Here is an 18060-nt window from a genome sequence, read left to right as displayed (position 1 = left end):
TTTTTTGCAAAGATGGAGGCTATTTCCTCGGGTGGATATAGCTGTTACAAGGGGGCATAACTATAAGGTTCAGGGTGGGAGATATAGGAGGGATGTCCGAGGTAGGTTCTTTATGCAGAGAGTGGTTAGGGTGTGGAATGGACTGCCTGCTGTGATAGTGGAGTCGGACACTTTAGGAACTTTCAAGCGGTTATTGGGTAGGCACATGGAGCACACCAGAATGACAGGGAGTGGGGTAGCTTGATCTTGGTTTCGGACAAAGCTCGGCACAACATCGAGGGCCGAAGGGCCTGTTCTGTGCTGTACTGTCATATGTTCTATGGAGAGGCTCTCTGTCGGGCACTTAGCATTTTCGCAGGGGGCAGGATTGGGAGTGAGATGCGTTTCACACATTCGCGGTTGATGCCACTTTAATCTTCAACTACCTCCACTGAAGTGGGAGTTTGGTAGGCCAGGAGTGGGAAATTTAAAGTGTGCAGACTGGACCAGGTAAGAACAGGTCTGAGCTTGGAGGATTCATTTGGAAAAGGTAAGATACGACTTTGGATCTGGTCCCAAGGCACCTTTGGGGAAGATAAGGTGCCCTTTGTAAATGTTATAGTAGGCATAAATGTGAGTAACAAATTGCAGTAACTCATTACTATCAAGCTCATTGGAACAGTCAACAGACCTGTCAAAATCAATTGTCAAAACGGTCTGAATCACCTGTCAAAGGGAGCTGTAAAGGCATTTAAAAGCCTAACCCTTTAAATCTTTGCAAAAATGTCTCCTGTGATGATTGCTTGCTGTTTCACTCTATTGACATAGGCTCGAGGGTTTCCATTACTGGATTACTGCTGCATGATTTCACAGCCATCCATTATCACAGTAGGGTTCCTGCCATTTCACAGTTTGATTGACAGCTACAAGTTGTTACAAACAATTTGATGTAGGACTATGACTTGTTATTTTTAGATGTGGAGATGCCGGTGTTGGACTGGGGTGAGCACAGTAAGAAGTCTTACAGCACCAGGTTAAAGTCCAACAGGTTTGTTTCAAACACTAGCTTTCGGAGCACTGCTCCTTCACCTGAGGAAGGAGCAGTGCTCCGAAAGCTAGTGTTTGAAACAAACCTGTTGGACTTTAACCTGGTGTTGTAAGACTTCTTAGTTGTTTTTAGAGATTGTGGACTTGAAGGAATGCAAATCTAGTAAATGCGTTTTTGTGAATGAGTATTTTTTCAATATAGTGAGGTCTGCAATAGGTACTTAGTACTTTATGGAACTTGTGTGGGTCCCAAGGTCTGCTTATGGTGATTGGCACGATAGATGTAAGAGCAAAGGGTGGTGGCTGGGGGGGGCATGTGTTGGCATGAGCTGGTATTAAGTTTGCATAAGTGGTAAAAAGGGACTTGGGTGTGAGGAATAGGGGCAGAGGATGGCATGGAGGGTATGAGGGGTCATGGGGGTGGTTACAAGGCGGATGATGACATGGGTTGCCATGGGTGGGGCACGTGGTGTATTGAAGGAAGGGGTCAGAGGTGTGAAGGCAAGGACTGAGGGGATATTTCAGTGTATTTTGTGGACAGCGCTGGAGTCCCAATTCATGCCTTTTTCCGAGCCTGTCTCTGTACCCAGCAGCCTCTTCCCTTTCAGCTCACTAAACTCCCCCCCCCGCCCCCGCCCAATCCCCCACCCCATCACTACTGGACCCCACCCCAAAAAATGAAACATCCAGGCAAACATTTTAAAGGTAGAGTTTACTGTACAAGCTCAACTTCCCAGTATTGGGAATGATGGGGGTGGTGACTGGTACAATTTGAGCTCGTTTGACTCCGATAATAGCTTGTCGGGCATATGGAAAGTGACACTGATAGGATTCCAGTCCGCCCACTAAAAGGTTCAGCACTAATCACATCTGCTCGAGCAAAAGGGAGGGAAACTGAATTATTTGATTAAATTACTTCACTGATGTGTAGCAGGCATTCATAATTATTTGTTTATCGCTTCTTATACAACAGGAGGGTTGTCGTTACTTAGAAGATTTATTCATTGAATGCGCCGCAGTAGTTTATCGGGAGGGAGTTCACACGACTGATTCCTGGGATGAAGGGGTTATCTTATGAGGAAACGTGGAGATGCTTGGGCCAGTCTCCATTGGAATTTAGAAGAATGAGGGGCGCTCTTATCGAAACATATAAAGGCCTGAGAGGACTTGTCAGGGGTGGATACTGAGAGGATGTTTCCCTTGTGGGGGAGTCCAGAACTAGAACACCGGTTGAAAATTAGTGGTCTCCTGTTTAAGTCTGAGATGAGGAGAAATATTTTCTATCAGAGAGCCATTAGTCTGTGGAGTTCTCTTCCCCTGTGAGTAATGGAGGCTGGGCCATTGAATATACTCGAAGCCGAGTTAGACAGGTTTTTTGATGAACAAGGGAGTCAAGGGTTATGGGGGAAGGGGCCGGAGGTCAGACAGGAAAGTGCAGTTGAGACCACAATTAGATCAGCCATGGTCTTATCAAATGGTGGATCAGGTTGTGATGGGCTGAATGGTCTATCCCCGCTCCTAATTCTTGTGGCTATGGAATAACCAAGCAGGGCAAGGGAATGGTAAGCACTATTTTCATAAATTCAGAGTACAGCTGCGTTGGTTTGATAAGTACAGATTGTTTTCTATATCAGCCAGGCTAGCTTGACTTCCAAGTTGTAAAATTATTTTATTGATTTATGGGATGTGGGCTTCGCTGGTTAGGCCAGCATTTATTTCCCATCCCTAGTTGCCCTTCAGAAGGTGGTGGTGAGTTGCCTTCTTGAACTGCTGCAGTCCTTGGGGTGTAGGTACACCCATTTTGCTGTTATGGAAGGAGTTCTAGGATGTTGCTCCAGCGACAGTGAAAGAGCGGCGATATATTTCCAAGTCAGGGTGGTGGGTGACTTGGAGGGGAACCTCCAGGTGGTGGGGTTCCCAGGTATCTGTTGCACTTGTCCTTCTAGATGGTAGTGGTCATGGGTTTGGAAGATGCTGTCTAAGGAAACATGGCGAGTTACTGCAGTGCATCTTGTAGATAGTACACATGGCTGCCACTGCTCATCGGTGGTGGAGGGTTTGAATGTTTGTGGCAGGGGGAACAATCAAGCGGGCTGCCTTGTCCTGGATGGTGTTGAGGTTCTTGAGTGTTGTTGGAGCTGCACTCATCCAGGCAAGTGGAGATTATTCCATTATACTCCTTACTTGTGCCTTGTGGATTGTGGACTGGCTTTGGGGGGGTCAGGAGGTCAGTTACTCGCTGTAGGATTCCTAGCCTTTGACCTGCCCTGGTAGCCACAGTATTAATGTGGCTAGTCCAGTTCAATTTCTGATCAATGGTAACCTCCAGGATGTTGATTGTGGGGGATTCAGTGATGATAATGTCATTGAATGTCACAGCATTAGTTTTTTCTGGAAGCCCATACACTTGGACAGGTAGTAAAAGGAATGGAATGATAGAGGTGAGAGACTAGGAATGCACCTGCGTCCCATTATCTAGTGACAGGCTATGCGGAAAGACGGTAACAGGACGCAGGAAAGCCAGTCCTACCGCTGCCAGTGTATAACCTGCAAGTGGCTATGCCCTCAGAGTGTTCCTCTAAAATGGACGAACACAAGTGACGGGCTGAAAAAAGGACAGTTTCAATAAATCAATCAGAAAACAGAATAGCCAACATTAACCACAGGCTTGAAAAGAAAATTCCAGATCATATCGATCAGTCCTCCGCCTCCTTTAGGTACCATGCCCCAAGAGGGTGTTGGTGACCATGGATTGCCATTGGATTGGTCCATGATATGTCTGGCAAAGTACTGCAGTGTTCTGTTCTCACTGAGTCGTGGGGTGTGGGCGCTGGCTACGCCAGCATTGGTTTCCAATCTCTAATTGCCCTCGAGAAGGCTTGCTTTTCTCTCCTACAAGACCAGAAAACTCTGGTTGACCAGAAAACTCTCCTGCTCTTTGTGTTGGAAGGATTTGCAGATGATAATCAACCCGTTTGTCCGCACGAGACTCGCACGAGACTTGGGAGTGGAACTTGAGCCCAGAGGTAGCGATACTACCCACTGCGCTACCAGACCTCCCCACAGTTCAATCAGCCTCTGAAAAAGAAACGTGTCCCACTGTGACCGTTCACCAGTTCTGATACACGTCCTCCCCCAAAGCAGCAATCTGTCTCCTTCCATGGATTTTCAGTTTTTTCCTATTTTTATTTCATAATTCCATCATTTATTGTTTTTTTATTAAAATCTCATTTGCCTGCTGGTTGTAACTTTTAGTCTTAAATCTCCTCATAATAACTGTTAACAAGCTTTAGATTAAAATCAAGGTTAAAATAGACAAGGCATAAAATCTGTCCCCTGGTCTCTTCAGATTATTTCTCAGTTGTATCCGATTCTCCTAATCTCTTTCTTTGGGTGTTCCCCACACTGGTCTTCTTTTACCGCAAGAACCAACAAAGGATTAAACCGTGGTATCTGAGAAACCTTGCCCTCTAGATAAATAATCCTATGGACCATTAACCAAATATTATAAATCGCTATTTTTGACAAAGAAAAAACTATTTCTAGCTCAGCAATAAAATAACAGGAAAATCAGATGCTTCCTTATTTAGAATTACAGTGTGGTTATAGCGCACAGCTGGTCTCACTTTCTCACTCTTTCCCCATAGTCCTGCAATGTGTTATCTCTTCAGGCGTTTACCTAATGCCCTTCTGAACCCCACAATTGGAGTTGCCTCTAGCACCAGGCTCTCAGGCAGTGCATTCCAGAGCCTAACCGCTCGCTGAGTGAGAACCTTTTTTCCTTGTGTCACCTTTTGTTCTTTTGCTGATCACCTTAAATCGGTGTCCCCTGGTTCTCGAACGTTCCGCCAATGGGAACAGTTTCTCTCGATCCTCTCGGTCTCGCCCCCCTCATGACTTTGAACACTTTCTCAAATCTCCTTTCAACCTTCTCTTCATCCACTACTTCTCCACATTATCCATGCAACTGGCATTCCTCATTTCTGGAATCATTCCCGTAAATATTTCCTGCACGATTTCTAAAGCCTTGACATCCTTCCTAAAATGCGGTCCTCGTGCAATATTCCAGCTGAGACTGAACCAGAATTTTACACAGGTTCATCACAAGTTCCTTGCCCCTGTTCTACCTTCCTCCATTGATAATGCCTAGGGTCCCATGTGCTCTGAGGACATGGGTTCAAATCCTGAAACAGCAACTTGTGGACTTTGAATTCAAGTAAAACATCTGGAATTGTATAAGGCTAGTCTCAGTAACGGTGGCCAGGACAATTGTCATGTTCCCAAATGTCCCTTTAGGGAAGGAAATCTGCTCTCCTTACCCATGACGTCAGACCCACAGCGATTGGTTGACCTGTGAAATGTTCCATTCAAGGCCAATTAGGGATGGGTTCCAAATGCTGCTTTTGCAAGTGACACCCTCATCCCATGAAGGAATAAAGGACCTATTGTCAGTTTGGCAGGGTGATTACACCAACGATTTAGAATAAATACATTATTAGTTACCATTTTTATTTTTATTCAACTTGTGTGGAAGTCGTCATCCGCTGTGCCCTGTCCATTGGGTTCTGAATGATAGATTTGGTTCTGTCAAGGTTCAAGTGGCAGGAGGGTACAATAGTACAATCTCAGCTTTTTTCTTCCCCGTGGGTGGAATGTCCGTTCACAGGAAGTTAAAGTACCTACACCAAGAGCTAACAACATTTATACCCAGTAGACCAAGTGAAACCAGGGACACTGGAGCTGGCTATGTGGTGAAGCGAAGCTGGCACGTGACAACTTTAATTCTCGCGGCGTCGAAGCTCGAGTTCTGCTGTTTGCTCGGCCTGTTTCAGTCTGGATATGTTGCCGTTCTGAGGGTCATGTCAGGTTACTTCATTGCTTCTCCCAGGCTCTGCAGCAGGCAGGGAGTGTCTCTTCAGCAGCCCCTCGATATCTTGACCAGCCACATTCCTAGCTAATGAGCTTTGTGGGACAATTCGGTCCTTTCCCAACATTCACACTTGGGCAAGATTCTTTCAGGAAGAATCACTGGAAAAATTGAGGAGGAGAGCACTGACTGCTTTTTCAAACACTGAGCCCAACTGAGCAATGCTTTAAGCAATGGATGATTGGGCCATTGTGGTACATATGACCTATTACTACCATAAACACTGCATTTATCGATTGACAATCAGTTAAACCATGAGAAGGCTAAAACCATCATCCATTGTTCCTGCTGAAAACTCACTTCTTTTGCCAAGTCTTTTGACCGCTCGCTCTCACTCTTTAGGTACCATGCATTGGTGACCATAGACTTCCATTTTGATTTAGGTTGGCCATGATTGTGTTTGACAAGGTCCTGCAGTGGTTTGTCATTGCCTTCTGCAGCATGGCTGAACAGGAAACTCTCCCACTCTTACAACCTGCCATCTGTCACAGGGACAGGATTCATAGGCCGATAATCAGCCTGCTTGACTCCGTAATGAACACAACTACCGTGGCTATCTAGTTCCAGAGTGGAACTTGAACTTGAGAGAAGGTCATACAGTTCAGAAGGAGGCCATTCAGCCCATCGAATCTGCCGAGGGCCCGCTTCCCCAGTCCCCCCCACCTAATCTGCACACATTTGAACACTAAGGGTAATTTAGCTTGGCCAATCCACCTACCTTGCACACATTTGGACTGTGGGAGGAAACCGGAGCACCCGGAGGAAACCCACGCACACACGGGAGAATGTGTAAATTCCACACAGTCACCCAAGGCCAGAATTGAATCGGGTCCCTGGTGCTGTGAGGCAGCAGTGCTGACCACTATGCCACCCTTCCAGCTTCTGGCTCTGACAGTGACACTACCCACTGCACCCTTCCTACGAACACCTTCTTTGGCTCAACATTTAATTATTTCTGATTATGCCTCTTTCTAGTATCTTGGGATGTTTTTCCATGTTAAAGGAGGTCTTCAAAAGCCTAGGAGGTCTTGTGGCGTAGTCGGTAGCGTCCCTGCCTCTGAGCCAGTAGATCCCAGTTTGAGTCTCACCCCAGAATTTGGTGGTCAAGGAATTAATAACAAGTGCCAATCTGAAAAATCCTTCCACAATGGCGGGGAGTAAAAGCAGGAGAGGTGCCCAAGCAGCCATTTTTTAAAAAAAATAAAGATATTTTATTTCAAACATACATAACATCAACAAAATACACAGTGCATCAAAGCATAGTTAACAGTTTTCCCCCTTTTAAACCCTGCCCCCTGCGACGAACAGCTCCTTAAATAAGGTCATGAATAGTCTCCACTTCACCTCAAAACCATCTTCTGACTCCCTCAGCTCAAACTTAATCATCTCCAGCTGGAGAATGTCATACAGGACCCCCAGCCGGGCCGCCACCCCGGCGCCCTATCCGACCTCCAATTCAGCAGATTCCTTCGCCGGGGCATCAGGAGAGGCGGAGGCCTCCACCCAGTCCCCTTCCCCTCCAGTAGCTCCGCCTCCTCCGAAGCCTCAAAGGTTGCCACCATAGGGTCCAGCCTGATCTCCCTGGCAGCCATGTTTGATGTGGAGTGGCCCCCTCAAGCTGTAAGCATCGAGAGATCTTTTCTAGAAATAGAATTTTCTAGAAGAGAATTGGAACGAAAGCCTACATTTATTAGTGGTTGGCTCAAAGTAATCGAAGAGTCCATTCAGATGTTTTCGTGCTGCATATTTGCATCCCCATAGCCACTGAAAACAGTATTCGGAGGCCAATGCTCAGTCTACAAGTTCACAGACTTGGTAAAGGCAAATAAGTTTCATTTTAACCACAAGTCCTCCATTGGTTAGGCCTTCATAAAACAAACGGAATAGGACCATGTGTTCAGGCCGGTCACAAATTATGCACATTATTTCCATTCAATAGCCAACGTCTGAGTCATTGCATATCGTATGTTAGCCTGTGATCATAATACAAAAGGCTCTCACTCCAAGAACATTTTGTTACTCAATTTGAATGATAGGTGGAAAATGTTTCCAATTATGTTTCAGCAGATTAATCTTTCATTGGAAATTATTTCATTTTACGGTAGCCAATCAGTAACATTATAGTCTGGAAATTGCTGCCAGCATACAGCTTAATAAATCGTGCGAAAGTACCCAACAATAATCAGGAATAGAGAGCGCATAGTTACTGCTGAATGAAACCTCAGAAGTGCAAGATGCTCAGTGAATGTGTTACAATAATTGAAACAGTTGAATGGGTATTTGGAAGAGAAACAGACCCGCTCTGCACAAATGCACGTAAAGATCGATGATTCGATATTTCCATTCACTGCCTGAGTTTATCAATTATTGGAGATGGGACTGGGCCTCCCTCTCTGGAGGGTTTGAAGTGGGAGGACATGTGAAATCTCGGGACGCAGGTTCAAATCTCACCTTGACTGGCAGGATTTAAATTTAATAATAATAATATCTGCTATTGAGAAGATAGGCCCCAGTTTTGGTGACCAGACCATGAAATTATCATTGGTTGCTGTTAAATACCTATCTGGTGCATTTATGTCCTCTAGTGTTGAATCATAGAATCTACCGACAGAAGATCCCGATATAACCGTGCTGCCAGAAGAACGGTTAAGACAGAAGAAAGCTGTCTTTACCAGCTCTGGCCTTTAAATGACTCCAGAGCTACAGCAATGTGTTAACTACCTTCTGAAATGGCTAAGCAAGCCCCTCAATTCAACTGGGTAACAAATCCTGGTCCTGGCCAGCGATACCCTGCCATCCCACGAAAAAAAAATAACGGGAAAAAAATGATCGCCCCTCAATTTTCTGCATCCAAAGAAATACAAGTCCAGTCTACGCAACCTATTCTCAGTTGAACACTTTTAGTCCCAGTATCGTCCTGGCCAACCTGCACTACACCCCGCTCCATAACCAATATACCCATCCTGAGGCAACAGTGTCCTGAGTTGAATGCAGTATTCCTGATGGCAGTAGCCATTGAAATCAGTGTGCCCACAGTTTCTGATATCAGCCCCTTCCATGAACCAAGGTCACATCCAGTGTCAGCCAATACGCTGCCCATTGCTATTCAGGGTGGCACCCTCATTAATCAGCCCACACCACTGACTAACCACAACACCGCTCTATACAATTTCCAGCTGTCCTGTGTTGGCATTCCAGATATCTTTGCATCATAATTGTGTACAGAGATTTCAAAAAATATCTCCTTGTGAAGGTGGTATGTCACCATCAGCCCAGACTCACAAAGCCCACCTTTACCAGAGTTCCAGATGCCATTTTGGAAATGCAGTTACCATCCACTGGCACAATGGTGAGGTTGGGACAGTTTGCCAAACACCTCACTCCCGCCCACATGACCCCCAACCAGTGTTAAAATCGGGCCTGAAGATCATACTTCCTCGACCTCCAGGAGAGTACAATCAAATGGTTAGCAACCAAATGTCTGTGACTGACGAGAGTCCCTTGACATCAACTAGTTCTGCTGCCTGGTAAATACTAAAAGGAATTCCCAGTAGTCTGAGTGATTTCGAAAGACATGCATCAGATTTTCTTCAACACTAAACCACCCATATACATCATCCCAGTGGCGCATTGCTTTGCCTTGATTTTGTTTGTTGTGTTTTCCTGGCTGCCCATCTCTCTACTATTTCTGTTGCTGCTCTATTTCCTTTTTATTTATATTCTTTCATGGGTTGGGAGCAGGCCAGCATTTCTGGTCCATCCCCAATTGCCCTTGAGCGGAGTGTCTTGCTCGGCCATTTCAGAGGGCATCCATAGTCAATTGCATTGCTGTGGATTTGAGATCACATGGAAGTGCGTTTCAGTCTCCAGTGGGATTTTCGATCTGCTGTAGCAGGCATATTCAGAAGACCCCCCCCCCCCCACACACCCGTTAGCGACCCCGCTGTCAGGGGCAGGGGAGAACTCCATCCAAGGTTAATATGAAATTCAACCTGCTGAAATGCTCTTTTAAGGAACTGGACAGTTGCAAAGGTACAAGCAATGATAGCGCCAATAATGCAGAGAGCAGAATCTATGGCTCATCGGTGCATCAATTACCATGCTGGTCCGGCTGTGATAGATATGGGACAAGATTTCATTGGTGATAAAGTTTACTGCCCTGCCCCCGAGAATGTTGCCATGATGATGGCAGCACAGTGCCACAGCGGTTGGCACTGCAGCCTCACAGCATCAGGGACCAGAGTTCAATTCCAGCCTTGGGTGACTGCCTGTGTGGAGTTTGCACCTTCCCCCCGCCCAGTGTCTGCGTGGGTTTCCTCCGGGTGCTCCAGTTTCCTCCCACAGCGCAAAGATGTGTGGGTTAAGTGGGTTGGTCATGATCAGTGCACAGAGTTACGGGGATAGTGCGTGGGAGTTGGCCTAAGGGGAGTGATCTTTCGGAGGGTTGGTGCAGACTCAATTGGCTGCACCAACACTGTAGGGATTCTATGGTAATCCATCCCTCTCCAATGGCTGCATGCAGCTATTTGGCACTTGGGAGGAGCATTAAGTGGCCCAGGACAAGATTTCCAATCCCTCCTTGGGGTGGACAAGATGGGTGGGTCGGCGGGATGACCCTGCTACAAACTTGCCTGCAGTCGACTGTAAAAACCAGCCCACTGTCTACCACAAACCTGAACCACCTTTCTGTTGATCTGATATTATTGATTGCTCGGTCTCTCATATCTAGCCTCCAATCTGGTTCATCTTACGTCCTATGAACTTTTTCTCACTTCAGATCGCCATTGCCCTCTGTCAGCGGCTAGGATTTCCTCAGACTCAACCGCTGAATCCGGTGAATCTACAGCGTATCCCTGTCATGCCTATTTCTGTCTGCCCTGCCTTCATCTGCCATCCACATTTCATAAAACACTGTCCCATTTTAACATGTCCAGTCCAACAGAATTGATTAGCATGGACTGCTAGTGTCGTCAGTGCATTCGGATCAGATGTTAAGCCAAGACCCCCTTTCGACTGAACACAAAAAGTTCCATGGCACTATTTTTGAAGAAGCACAGTGGTGATCTCCCTGCTGCCTTGCCAATATTTTTCCCTCATGTTTATTATCTGTTCATTATCACATTGCCGTTTGTGAATCCTTGCTGTGTGCAGAATAGCTGCCATGTCACCTGCAATATAACAATTACTCTTCAAACGTACTTCATTGGCGCTTAAGAGTTTTCAAACATCCAAGGGGCCATGAATGGTGCACTATAAATGCAAGTCTTTTCTTTCCTTTTCATTGCTAATGATCTTGTCCTGCCACATTGCATGAAGTGAGTGCAAAAATGTCTTTGATGAAGCTTTTCCAGAAGGATTTTTAGATTTCCAGTGGATAAAACTATGAGACGAATCAGTCTAGTTAAAGCTGGAAACAAGATAGTAAGTTGCCTCACCAAGGGAATAGAGTAGAAATCATACAAAGTTGTGTAAGGGCCCCATCTGGCAGACCGTGTGTAGATTAGATTTCCTTAATCACAGCAGGGACTATACTTCAAAAAGTACTTCATTGGTTGTAAATCTTTGAGATGTCTGGAGGTTATGAAAATCACCATCTAAGTTGCTTTCTTTAGGTGGCACAGAAAACATCATTGCTCTGGAATAAAATCACGACTCTGGGCTTTACGAATATAGGTCAGGCGTGATTTACCCGAAGGAGGACAGAGTCCCGTAGCATACGGGATTAGCTGCGTGTTTTCCGGTGCTCGGAGCACCGAGAAACACTCTGCTTTCTAACGTCCATCTGGCCAGTGGCCCTCGAGCCCCGAACTCAACCCCTGAACCACTCCCTAGCCTCAACTCACTATGGTGGGATGGGGTGGGGTTCCCGGGGTGGGGTTCCCGGGGTGGGGTTCCCGCACCCCCTCCCTGCACCCCTCACACGCACGCAGAGTACTCCCCGGCCAGATCATCGCCTCGCAAAAAATGCCAGCTTGGCATCTTGGCAGTGCTGGCCTGGCACCCTGGCAGTGCCCCTGCCAGTTGGCCATCCTGGCAGTGCCAGGCTGGCATCAGCAGTTTCAGACGGCAAGCACCCGGCACCCTCCGACCCACTGAGAGACCCCCACAAGTGCTGTTCCACTTGGTCCCCGTTTATGGGGACTTGTACTGAATGGTGCTCTCCCGAGGTCTCCGAGGCGAAGGGGATAGATACCATCGCCTCGGTTACCTCAGGGAACTGCATATTAGAGACAAGCAGTCTCGCTCTAATATGCAGATTTGTCAAAAGGTAATAGCCGCCCACAATGGGCAGGATTCACATCGCGACATCTCACGAGATCTAACATAATCCCGCAAGGCGTAGCGACCCGGGTAGATCCTGGGAGCAGCGTCTCCCGGCAACTCCCAGCCACTTTTCGCCGTGCCGTGCTGACCCTCAGACACAAGCTGGCCGGGAGAGCACGCCCATTTTCAGAAGATGTTGCGGAAATTTATACTGGCGACATTGTGCTGCTTGATTTGAGGTTTTCAAGATTCACCATACTTACAAACAGTCGAGACTTGGAAATCGGGAGGCCGGTCTCAAAATGTGCTGGTGATGTCAATTCAGGGGATACAACTTGTGCATGTGGGGGATTACAGCAAAATATAGGAAGCCATAAACACACTGGCAGCGTGCGCAAATAAACACCCAATCAAATTCAGGATAGCCAAGTGTGAGGTGGGTCATCCTTAATGGGATGAAAAAAGGCGGCAACTTATTCCTTGGAAGGCAAGTCGAGGCACGACAATTGGGTCGAGCAACAAAGATCAGGATATAAAATAAACAGCAGACCAATTTCCCAGCCAAAGGTTCGGAGTGCTGCTGTTATTATAATAATGTAGGTGGGTAAGTGGATTCAACAAGTCTCCAGGTTCAACAGCTACGCTCCTATGAACCTCAACGAGACAAAAGTATCAAACTCACATGCTTTGAGGTTGCGAACATTGTCAAAAACATTTAGTTTACTTCAGTGTTAATGGATCTCTGTTTGTTTTGTTGAGGCTCCCATAAGGCAGGCTTCTCTATATTAGTCTGAACGACCCAGACAGGTCACTTCCTAAAGACTAATCAAAGTTGCCACCCAGAGTAATTCTGCTTCCCGTAGTCCTGGTCCCTTCACTGCACTGAGGGAATTCGATGATTTATTCAAAAAGAAAACCACACCTGCGATTTTTTTCAGTTTGGTGTTACAGCTGTCGCGTTGCGGCAGAATCATGAATTATGTCCTTAGTTGAGCTACTCAATTAACGTCAACCCCCTGCCCACTCCTATAATCCTGTAACTCCATCCCCCCCACCCCCAAATAATTTTGCAATGCCTCTTTGAAAGTTTCTAATGAATTTGTTTCCACTACACTTTGGGGCAGTGCATTCCCTATTCCAACAACTCTCTGTCAACTCTCTGTGAAGGAAAGTTTCCCCATTGCTGCCTTCTAGTGCCAATCGCCTTAAATCTGTGTCTCGGGTTACCAAACTTTCTGCCACGGGAAACTGTTTTTCTTTTTTCTTTTGAAATTCTTAAAAAATAAATTTGGAGTACCCAATTCAGGGACAATTTAGCGTGGCCAATCTACCTAGCCTGCACATCTTTGGGTTGTGGGGGCGAATCCCACGCAGACACGGGGAGAATGTACAAACTCCACACAGACAGTGGCCCAGAGCCGGGATCGAACCCGGGACCTCGGCGCGTGAGGCAGCTGTGCTAACCACTGCGCCACCGTGCTGCCCTGAAACCGATTTTTCTTTATTAATTCTATCAACCCATTCATAATTTACAATATCTTTGTCAAATCTTCCTTTAACCACCTCAGCAGCCCTTACAAAGAGGATTCCAGTCTCTCCACACGCAACTGAACTCCCTCATCCCGAGACCATTTTAGTAATTGTCATCTTTTTTTTTGATTCGCCCATGGGACGTGGGCATCGGAGGCTGGGGCAGCATATTTATTGCCCATCCCTAACTGCCCTTGAGGGGCAGTTAAGAGTCAACCACATTGCTGTGGATCTGGAGTCACATGTAAGCCAGACCAGGTAAGGACGGCAGATTTCCTCCCCTAAAGGACATTAGTGAACTAGATGGGTTTTTACAACAATCGGCAGACTTTTAATTCCATATCGTTTTTTATTAAAGTCAAATTTCATCATCTGCAGTGGTGGGGTTTGAACCTGGGACCCCTGAGCATTACCCTGGGTCTCTGGATTACTAATCCAGTGGCAATACCATTACCTCACTGCCTCCCCCTCTGCACCCTCCTTTAGACCTTCACATCTTTCCAAGTGTCTGCTGCCCAAAATTGAACACAGTACTCCAAGCTGAGGCCTAACTAGATTTTAGAAATATTCACTACAATTTTCATGCCCTTGTAATGCATACCCTGGATTTTAGCCTGGAATCAAGTTCTGTGCAGTTTTTAACAGTGAGGGGAGCATACATAGAGTTTTTTTATTTCATAGAATTTACAGTGCAGAAGGAGGCCACCGGCTCTTGGAAAGAGCACCCTACCCAAGGTCCACACCTCCACCCTATCCCCATAACCCAGTAATCCCACCCAACACTGTGCAATTTTGGACACTGGGCAATTTATCATGGTCAATCCACCTAACCTGCACATCTTTGGACTGTGGGAGGAAACCGGAGCACAATGCTACCAAGCTGCCATACAGATCATGGCTACGGGGAGGGGGATGATGGATGGTGGCTGTTTACTGGATAGCTTGTTGGGCCTGGAGGAAACACTCTTCCTCTCTCCAACCCCCCCCCCCCCACCAATTGAATGGCTGTTATAATGAAAACAGAGAACCTCATTATAAAATGGCCAACTGCTTCCCTCGAGTAACGAGCCTTTATTAAAATGCCCATTCGGAGAGCTGGGGCTGACAGGATGGGCCGAATGAAGTGCAGCATTGATAGAGGTTCCATGCTTCAAAAACATGAAACCTAGGCCCAACCTGCCTCCTCAGCTTGGATGTGAAAGACTCTGTGGCATTAAAGAACAGGGGAGCTATTCCTAATGTCCTGCCCCATAGTTATCCCTCAACCCACTTCCTTAAACACAAATTACTTGGTTGGTCATCGTTGTTTGTAGCAGTGTGCCGTGCTCAAATTGGCTGCCATATCTCCCACGTTGCAACATTTATCAGCTGGAAAGTGCTAGATACATAGAACATACAGTGCAGAAGGAGGCCATTTGGCCCATCGACTCCGCACCGACCCACTTAAGCCCGCACCTTCACCTTATCCCCATTACCCAATCACCCCTCCTAACCTTTTCTGGTCACTGAGGGCAATTTAGCATGGCCAATCCACCTAACCTGCACGTCTTTGGACTGTGGGAGGAAACCGGAGCACTCGGAGGAAACCCACTGTGAAGCCACAGTGCTAGCCACGTGTGCTACCCTAGTTGTGGGAGATCCTGAGGTTGTGAAAGAAAGAGATATATAAATGCAAGTGGGTCTTGCTTGGTACTTACCGGTGGGTCAGCGAGACCGAATACATCTCGAACATCTCGGACTGGCTGCTTGGTCTTTCTCCTGGTAGTTTGGGTGTACGTGTCCAGTCGCCTCTGGACAGCTGCAGCCTGAGCCCGGGTTAGTGTGGACAGCAAAGCGATCCCGTCCTCTCCTGCCGAGCCCGAGACAAGCGTGGACAGGCCTACCTCCTGCAGCCACTCTGCTTCCATTTCCCCCTCTGCAAAGGCAACACAAGGTCACATTTATTAAGCTGGAAAATCCAACAATCTGACCAGGAGGCCAAGCAAAGAAATAGAGTAAAGGAGAACCTTAGAAATAAACAGGTATTTAGTCATCATCCGTATAACTACACAGAATTGGATTTTACTCTTTCGCACGATGTGGGCTTTGCTGGCTGGCCCAGCATTTATTGCCCATCCCTAATTGCCCTTCAGAAGGTGGCAGTGAGCTGCCTTCGTGAACCGTTGCAGTCCATGTTTGTGTAGGTACACCCACTGTGCTGTTGGGAGGGAGTTCCAGGATTTTAACCCAGTGACAGTGAAGAAGCGGCGATATAGTTCCAAGTCAGCCTGGTGAGCGATCTGGAGGGAAACTTGCAGGTCGTGGTGTTCCAATGTATCTGCTGCCCTTGACCTTCTCGGTGGTAGGAATGGGGCATTTGGAAGGTGCTGTCTAAGGATTTACAGCACAGAAACAGGACTATTCAGCCTTAGTCTATACCACTGCTTATGCTCCATGGAAGCCCTCGGTATCTAAGATTTTCAAAGTATTTGGGAGAGTAAACACTTTCCTTTTTTTTTAATAAATGTTTTTTATTGGGTTTTTGAACAAAGTATATTTACCGTTATATATATTTATTTATATATATATATATTAGATAGAGAGAGAGAGAGAGAAGGGCACACACAAACATACCAAAAAAAAAGTAGTAATAAAAAATAAAATAAAATAACTGGTCAGGTATTAAGCACCAGCTCAACAGCAGCAACTCTGTACAATTGGCAATATTATTTACAACACAAAAGTAGGGATCTGTTTGTGAGGAGAGGGGGAGACTGGGGAAGTAGATATACATTTGGGTGCCAGAGAAACAATTACAGAGGGCAGTACTCGAACGGGTCTGGTGTTGGTGTTGTCACTTGCTTCTCCTAGATGGAGCTCGCTGCCGTTGCTGTCTCGCGCTCACCTCCGCTTCAGCCGTTCACCCAGTCTTTCGCCTGGATTCCCTTTGCTCCCTGTTCCTGGAGATGCCAAGTTTGTTATCGTTTCCCGTGCCCGGAGGCAGATTTCAACCTTTCCGCACCTAACGCCCCAGGGGATACAGGACAAGATAGTGTCAAGAGTGGGGAAGGGGAAGGTCTCAGAAATTTATAAAGAACTCATGGAATGGGAAGGAACCCCGAAAGGGGAGATAAAGCGAAAATGGGAGGAAGAGTTGGGAAAGGAATTAGAGGTGGGATTGTGGGAAGATGCCTCGAGTAGATTTAACATGTCCTCATCGTGTGCCAGGCTTAGCCGGATACAATTTAAGGTGGTTCACAGGACACATATGACTGGCCCAAATGAGCATGTTCTTTGAAGGAGTGTGTGCAGTGTGCGGGAGGGCCCCCAAATCATGTCTTGCGCGTGTCTGAAGCTTAGGGGAATCGGGCAAGGATTTGCCGATGTCATGTCCACGGTATTGAAGGTACGAGTGGTTCAGAGTCCAGCGGTTGCGCTTTTTGGTGTGTCGGAAGACCCGGGAATCCAGGGGGCGAGAGAGGCTGATGTTTTGGCCTTTGCCTCCCTGGTAGCCCATAGACGGATCTTATTGGCGTGGATGGACTCGGAGCCCCCGAAATCGGGGGTATGGGTTAGTGATATGGCCGGGTTTCTCAGCCTCGAGAAGATCAAGTTCGCCCAGAGAGGATCGATGCTAGGGTTCGCCCGGAGGTGGCAGCCGTTTATTGACTTCGTTGGGGAAAACTAAGCTGTCAGCAGATGTGAAGAGGGGGTATGGGGGGAATAGTCAGTGGGAAGGGAGACTGGGGAGCTTTGTATGTAAGCCTCGTTGGCTGGGTTGTGTTATCGGTTCTGTTGTTTTTTTTCCCTCTTGAAATTTGCTGTGAAAAATCATACATGCCTGAATAAAATATTTTCAAAAAAATAAAAGAAGTCAGTGGATGGTAACCGGGCAGTGCAACTGGTCCAAATGCTATTGCTACTTAGGCCAATTGCATAACCCTACCACCACATGGAGTTTACGGTACAGAAAAAAGCCATTCAGCCTCATATGAGACTCCTTCCACCCTGCATCATCCAACCCCAAAATCATTTCCTTTCTCCCTGGTGAGCCTATCTAGCTTCCCCTTAACTGAATTTTGCTGAGTCTGAGAGAAGTAAACTCAGCGCTGAAGAGAATTTGAAACTGGCATCCTTTGTAACCTACATTGCCACATCCTGCATCACATTGGAGCAATGAGTTCCTCAGAGAACATAACCTTTGCATTGATACACAAGTAGGTTTATACCACATTTTACAATGGTACACGGCCAAGACGAGTATAAGAACACGCACTTTCTAGTCAAAATGACACACTGCAGCCAATGAGCTTGTTCCAGTCATTAGCAATTGC

General features: G+C 46.7%; 1 protein-coding gene across 6 annotated transcripts in view; it reads right to left on the bottom strand.

Annotated features, from left to right (window-relative positions):
• The window catches only part of arhgap28 (Rho GTPase activating protein 28), a 265341-nt gene that overhangs the window by 89308 nt on the left and 157973 nt on the right, over window positions 1–18060 (bottom strand). For all 6 annotated transcript variants that reach the window (XM_072468329.1, XM_072468330.1, XM_072468331.1 and 3 more), the window contains one exon: window positions 15445–15662. In XM_072468329.1, coding sequence (XP_072324430.1) covers window positions 15445–15662 — 218 coding nt within the window. The remainder of the gene's footprint in view (window positions 1–15444; window positions 15663–18060) is intronic.

Source organism: Scyliorhinus torazame, chromosome 11 (assembly GCF_047496885.1).
Source record: "Scyliorhinus torazame isolate Kashiwa2021f chromosome 11, sScyTor2.1, whole genome shotgun sequence".
Classification (NCBI taxonomy): Eukaryota; Metazoa; Chordata; class Chondrichthyes; order Carcharhiniformes; family Scyliorhinidae; genus Scyliorhinus; species Scyliorhinus torazame.
Note: the sequence above shows the minus strand (reverse complement) of the source record. Positions and strands in the feature narration are given on the sequence as shown.